This window comes from Austrofundulus limnaeus, unplaced genomic scaffold, assembly GCF_001266775.1.
Source record: "Austrofundulus limnaeus strain Quisiro unplaced genomic scaffold, Austrofundulus_limnaeus-1.0 Scaffold249, whole genome shotgun sequence".
Lineage (NCBI taxonomy): Eukaryota > Metazoa > Chordata > Actinopteri > Cyprinodontiformes > Rivulidae > Austrofundulus > Austrofundulus limnaeus.
This window is the reverse complement of record NW_013952651.1, coordinates 36,439-43,504: the sequence shown is the minus strand read 5'-3', so window position 1 is coordinate 43,504 and position 7,066 is coordinate 36,439. Positions and strand designations below refer to the sequence as shown.

General features: G+C 39.5%; 1 protein-coding gene and 1 non-coding gene across 2 annotated transcripts in view; both read right to left on the bottom strand.

Moving 5' to 3' along the window:
- Nucleotides 1–6,538, bottom strand: part of LOC106525939 (double-stranded RNA-specific editase B2) — a gene marked incomplete at its 5' end in the record, with an annotated part of 12,179 nt that extends 5,641 nt beyond the window's left edge. Inside the window, 4 exon segments of the mRNA XM_014020340.1 lie at nt 578–746; nt 1,492–1,609; nt 3,899–4,842; nt 6,452–6,538. Coding sequence (XP_013875794.1) covers nt 578–746; nt 1,492–1,609; nt 3,899–4,842; nt 6,452–6,538 — 1,318 coding nt within the window.
- A 443-nt stretch (nt 6,539–6,981) lies between these two features.
- Nucleotides 6,982–7,063, bottom strand: trnas-cga (transfer RNA serine (anticodon CGA)). The gene has a single exon. It is a non-coding gene; the product is annotated as a tRNA-Ser (tRNA).
- Nucleotides 7,064–7,066: the final 3 nt, after the last annotated feature.

The window sequence follows — 7,066 nt, the reverse complement described above, 5'->3', positions numbered from 1 at the left end:
TGTCATTAGCACCTCTAGTAATATATTTACTGAGAAAATGGTGACATGTTCAATACTTATTTTACTTGCTGTACAGATTATATTAAGATGGTGAAATTAAGTTTACACTTAAAAGGGTGTTGGGTATTCATGACAGTTTTATAGTTTAAAACATAAAAGTGTTTAAGATGTATTTTCTACAGTTGTTGTTTTCAACAAAGGTTTTAAAATCCCAGTTTGTTTCAGTGTAAATGTTACATAATGTAGGCGTACAGTGACAACAGGCAAAACAAAGTTAATTAACTCACAAATTCTTCTTTTATCCTTGTCTCAAAAAGTCAGCTGTATTTTATATCAATTAGAGTCTTTGACATCTGTATATAAGGTCTACTCATCAAGGCTAATCTATTCATCATTTGATCAAAAACAACTTAAAACTAACCATAAAAACTAATTAGATATGTACAATTTAAATTGATTAAACAACAATCTAAGGAAATTATTTTAAAAGTAGATTTTGATTGTCACAAACTGAACTGTTGACAGAACATGTTTACAGCAGCATCTGCTCAAATCAAAAGAGAAACGCTGACTGTACCGCAGCAGCAGCTCCAGCTGGTTGTAGAAGAACCGAAGCAGCGCTCGTCGGCTGAGGACTTCAGCGTGGCAGTCACTGAGAGAACAGCCRAGCCCACCCAGGTGGTCCAGGTTCAGACACTTTGTCCCTGTGGCCAGAGACACGACCCGGGCTGATCTGACGTCAAAACCTGAGGGGAACACATTTACTTAGATGCTTTAAAGTGCCTGGGACATAACATTTTTTAAATAAATATAAAGGCATTATTGGAAAGATAACATTATTAGCAAATTGCAAAATTAATTTCCTGCTGCTGAGATGAACAGTTGTTGAGATATTTTATTGTGAAGGAACAGGAAGTGATGTCAAAGGGGGATGTCTGCATGTAAACAGAGCTTTGCTACAACGGCTGACAACACAGACAGCAGGGAATTTTCTGATGTTTCTTTAAATTATTTTAACCCCTATAAGAGAGAGATGAAGAAGATTCAGAGTTTAAAAAGCATTGTTTTCATAAACAAAGACCAGGGAGTTTTCTTTCTTAAAGAGTTCCCCTTTGATGTCACTTCCTGTTTCACTTTAGATTAGCTAAATTCAAAGGAAAATGTGACAAAATGGGTTAAATCATGTGTTTTCTGCAGCTTTTCTTAAATAATATAATATAAATAATATAATAATATAATAAATACTATAATAAAAAATATATAATAATAAATAAATAATACAATATAATATAATATTCAGGCAATCAACCTGATAAGGGAGAGGATGAAGATGAGTCTGAGGTGATTTTGAGACAAATAAAACTGAGAACATCAAGATGAAAAATGAATAAGAACATAAACCAAAAGGAAAAAAACAACAACCAGAAAACAGATGAAGAAAGATAAAGTGTTTTCACGTTCAGGTCTGAGTTCTGCCYTTCATCCGCTCACCTCTGGTCATCACCACTCCTGCCAGAACCTTGTGATGAAGCTGTGAGGTAGAGGAGCAGCTGTCAGTCAGCTGGGAGTATTTCTCCTTCACTAAGTGGGAGATGGAGTCTGTGAAGAACTGCAGAGCAAACAATGTTAGAAACAGAAACAAAACGGGTGTGCTTTGTTTAAAAAACATGTCCTTATTGGATTTAGTTGTAGTTGATGCTTATTTTGAGATATTTATTTATTTACTTGTGATGGCTAAGCTGATTCACTGATAATGAAATAAATAAATAAGTTGATAATAATTATCATTTTATATCTAGCATTTGGTTTTATAATTGAGAATAACAGTGATTTCATGTATTTAAACTCCTCTGCTCTGCATGTGAAGCAGAGCGTTAGAGCTGAATCTCATTACCAACCTAAAATTTCAATTTTTGTCTTTTTACATCCTATTCTCCCGCGCTCGGTGCTTTCTGGATGAGAGTGGCACAAGGTCACGTATGATGAACGTGTTAAACAATTATGTGTGAGATTGTTACGCTCTTCACACCTCCTTCCTGCTCCAGCTCTGTCTCCTATCTGCTGCTCCTCCTTCATCCCTAATGCGCTGTAATAATGTTCATTAATGCCGCTGACAGACAGGATCGAAGGAGGAAGAGGAGGGAGGGGGTTCTGTAGAAGAGGTTACTCTCTTATTAGGATTTGGTGTAAAAGTTTGTAGACTTGCTGCCTTTTTTATCTGTTTTTCAATGAATTCTGACATTAAACGTCCCTCAGGGTGTAATAAAACATCTTTATGTCTCTTTTCTTCTATTATCTTTGCCACAGTGGAGCAACACTCCACCTCGGTTCCTGGAAGTGGATCTGAGGCGAAGGATCTGCTTGTGTTCGTAAAGCATGGCAGAGGAAGACGTGGAGGACGATTTGAAACATAATGAAGTTGTTTGGATGCTGCAGACATGCGTGCAGAACGCCGTGCAGCTCTCAGGCCTCGGGACATGATGGTTCTGATGCACGGCACACTCCCTGCACACCTCAGACCGGTTTGTGCTGGACGGTGGAGAGATGACACTGACTCCAGGTGGGGAAAATTTGTTCTAGAATGTGTGAACACTTCAGCATGTCGGAGGTTATCTTTTCTTTTCTTTATCCTCGAGTTATTCACTTTAAATATTCAGTTTAATCTTAACAAGACACATTTTTGCAGAGTTCAGAAAAGCATGCTTTTACATTTGATTTTCAAGAATTTACAGATAWAAAACGCTTCTAACTTTGTAAAATAAACCTTCAGGTCTCGAAAAAGTTTTCTTCCATCTTCATTTATAAGTGGTTTGCCTTACAACCTGSAATTTAATTGGATTTTCTTATTAAAGCAATAATTCTCCAGATTAACGAATTTAGGGGAAACAAACTTGTTTTAAGTTGTTTGAAAGTGAAAACGTTTGTGTGCATGTTTTATGCTCCTTTGCTGTGAATCATATTTCCTTCAGAAATTATATCATGAACAGTGTTGTCTCTTTTAAATGACCTTCCTGTGCAATCTGGATTTCAACCTACAACCTCAGGATTATGAGGCTGCAGCACTGACCTGTTTGTGAGGCAATGAAGTTACCAAGAGGGGTGAAAACTTTTGAAAGGCATTTTCAGAGGTGGGCAGCACTAATCTAAAAATTAGTTGCACTAACCCTAAAGCACTAACTTTAATATTTAGGTCCCCTAATTCTAAAGCACTAACACACTTAAAAATTTAGCAAAGCTAATTCTAAAACACTAAAAACTCATCTGACCCATGGAACGTTCCTCAGAGTCAACATAAAAATATTTTCTGTGTGCAGAATATTGTTAATATTTCATCTGGTGTAGTGGTTCCCAAAGTTGGGGTCGGGACCTCCTTGTGGGTCACAAAACATCAAGTGAGGGTCCCCAGATGACTTCCAGACATCAGTTTAAAAGCAAAAAAAAATAATGCTAATGGAGTATTTTCATCATGATTATTGCAATTTTTGTAAATATTCATAAATGACTAAAGATTATAGTTATTAGGTTTGTTTATAGTTCTTATTCCCATGTTTAACAGAGTTATTAACAAAGTTTGCTACGTAAACAAGTAATATCTGGGGTCAGGAGTGTCTGCAGCTGTTGTTTTGTGGGTTGGAAGCAAAAAAGTTTGAAAACCACTGATCTAGTGAAGAAGTGACACATATATGACAACATGTCTGACAGCATTCACCCTCAGCTGTTGACAACAATGTTCATCAGTAATATTTAAAGAACTCAATTAGTGCTTATAAATTTAGAAAGTGCTAATCCACTAATGAATCAAGAAATTAGCAAAAATCCTAGTTCCCTTATTAGTGCTTTAGTGCTTTGGGGGGAAACTGTGCCCAACACTGGGCATTTTAAATTCAGACGAACTCACCTGAGGCAGCTGGTTTTTGGTCCTGCTTCCCTGGAGGCCCATCAGGTCCCTCTCTGGTCCCAGACTTGTGCTGTAAAGAGACTGCAGGACTTCTGCTGCTGCCTGAGCTTTGGCCCGTCTTTTACTGTGACCACAGCCCTCGAACACCCTCCCCTCCAGCCTGACCACCATAATAAAATTCCTCATGGGTCTGCCGTGAACCTTTTCAACCTGACACGTGTATCTGAGTCCTGGTCTCAGCTCACTGAGCAACGCTACTGGACTCAGGTGCTTCAACAGCGCGGTGCTGACAGGGGGTCTCCTTGGATTTGTTGAGGAAACTAAATCCAGAGTGAACTGAATGGTCCGTTTGGGACTGTAGATGTGGGTTCGGACCTCGGTCTTCGTTGTATCGCAGTGAAGGAGGTTGTAGTTTCCGAGCAGCGAGGATTCAAACCCTGTGAGGAAGGCATCAGGCAGCTCCAGTTTGTCAGCTGTGAAGTCCACAGCTGTGCTGGTGAACCTCTCCATGGTGGTGTGAGCCTGGGAGGTGTTGGGAAACTGGACGAAGGACTGGAGAGCCAGCTCGGCGACCCTCATCTTTGCCTGTTTTTTGGTGGGTCCTCGAGCCTCAAAGTGAAAACCGTTAACCTCCACAGCTACAGAGAACACCGGGGCATGCAGTGGGCCAGTTTTTGACACGATCTCATACCTCAGACCTGGTCGTAACTCATTCAGCTGAACCACCGCGCTCTTCTGAGCCACTGCCCAGGACGACCTTTTAGTCAAGTGGTTCTGGTGGAGCTGTCCGTCCCTTCCATCCACCAGGAGCTGCTGCCTCTTTAATGTTCTTTGTTCACATCTAGAAAAAGTGCAAAAGGTTGAGGGATGATATTTTCTTAAAAAGTCCTGCTCCTCCAGGGTTTTCTCATCCTGATTCTCTTTCACCTCCAAACTACTGGTACCTGTTGGAAAATAAAGTCAAACTGAAGACAAATATTTAAGGTAATGCTCAAACTGTTCAATCAATTAATCAAAACTTTATTTGTACAGCACTTTACACAGCCAATGGCAACCAAAGTGCTGCACAACAGAATAAAAATACAATAAGATAAAATCAAGTAAACACATCCGTACGTAGAAAAAAAAATACGAAAACGTGAAAAAAACAGACATTTAAAATCATCCAGTGATCTGGCAGACCTCACAGAGGGAGGAAGCTTGTTCCAGAGTTTAGGAGCTACGGCTGAGAAGGCTCTGTCGCCTTTAGTCACCAGGCGAGTCCTGGGAACCACCAAGAGCATCTGATCTTCAGATCTCAGAGCTCTACCGGGATGGTAGCGATGTATAGCGTCAGACAGATAAGAAGGTGCCAAACCATTTAGACATTTAAAAACCAAAAGTAGAACTTTAAAATCAATCCTAAAAGGAACAGGCAGCCAGTGAAGAGAGCGTAGAACAGGGGTAATATGCTCACAACGTCTTGTCCCCGTTAACAAACCCGCTGCTGAATTTTGGACCAGTTGGAGACGGTGGAAAAGAGACTGGTCAATTCCACTATAAAGTGAATTGCAGTAGTCCAGACTAGAAAAGATAAAAACATAAATAACCCTCACAAGGGCATCATGGGGAAAGGCTCCACTTTACAGATGAGCCTTAAATGATAAAAACTGGATCTGACCACTGCACTGACCTGTCTGTTAAATTTAAAATTGTTGTCCAAAGTCACCTCAAGATTCTTAATAAAATCACAGTCCAAAGGGCCAACAGGACTGTTTAATCCTGCCAGTAGGTCTGTTTATCCAAATTTCAGGATCTCTGTTTTATCTTCATTTAAACAAAGAAAGTTCAGCTCCTTCCAAGATTTATCATCCCTTAGACAGTTCTGCAGGTTCTAAGTCCTCTGAGCTCCATCAGATCTCAAAGGCAAATAGATATGAATGTCATCTGCATAAAAATAAAACGATACATCATATTTCCTGAAAATGGACCCTCAGAGGAAGCAAATAAATAGAAAACAAAATGGGGCCCAATATTGAGCCTTGAGGAACCTCGCATCTGAGAGGGGCCTCTGAGTACAGAAACTCCCCTTTTTGAAAAAAAAATTCCTGTCCAACAAGTAGAATTCACACCATTTAAGAGCTGTGCCTTTCACACCAACAAACTGTTCCAGATTTGATTATAAAACTCCACGATTCACCAAGTCGAAGGCAGCGGTGAGATCAAGAAGGATTAAAACACCAGAAGCACCAGAATCAATAGTTAAACACAAATCATTGCACACCCTGAGAAGTGCTGTTTCCATACTATGGCATGACATAAAACCAGACTGAAACTTCTCATGAATAGCAGCAGCTCTAAGTGGTCCTGCAGCTGAAGATAAACCACCTTCTCCGAATTTTTAGAAAGAAAAGGCAGCTTTGAAACTGGCCTAAAGTTTGACAGAACATTAGGGTCCAAATTATTCTTTTTAAGATGTTCTTGAAGTTTAGGTAATGATAAAAAAAACTTTATTGGATGTATGTAGCATATGTGAGGTTGAAGCACTTCAAACTTCTGTCTGGAAAAACATACTTGAATTTTCTGCATCTTCAGGGGACGATGCTGCAGAATCCCAGGGTTTAATGGGTCTGATGAGGGTTGAAAAGGTGTTGCTCCATCCTGAAGAACAGATAGATAAAAAAAATAATAATATCACCAGAACCACAAACACTCTGTCTCACTGTCAGTGATTATATGTTTTTTTTTATTCCTAGTGAATTTTGCAAAATGATTCAGTAGATCCATCAACAAGAATAAAACATGCAAATTTAAGACCAAACTAAATCAGCTCCAATTTAACAATTTCCACTGTAGTTTGGGAAGCTGTTTTATAAAGATTTACACCAGCCTTTCACAGTTTCTTCAGAATGTGTGGTTATTTGCTGTCAGAAACAGCAGGTAGCTGTAGCACCCATCACAGCAGGAAATCTTTCCTGCACAATCACATCCTACAACAAAATCTGCCTTTTTTTTATTAGAGACACTGTTTAATCTTTTCCCCTGGAACAAAGCAGCATTTCATGAACACTTCTACTGTATACTCTTGGCCTTTTACATGAAGTCGCTGTGAGTAGGGTTTGAACCTGCGCGGGGAAACCCCATTGGATTTCGARTCCAACGCCTTAACCACTCAGCCATCACAGCTTG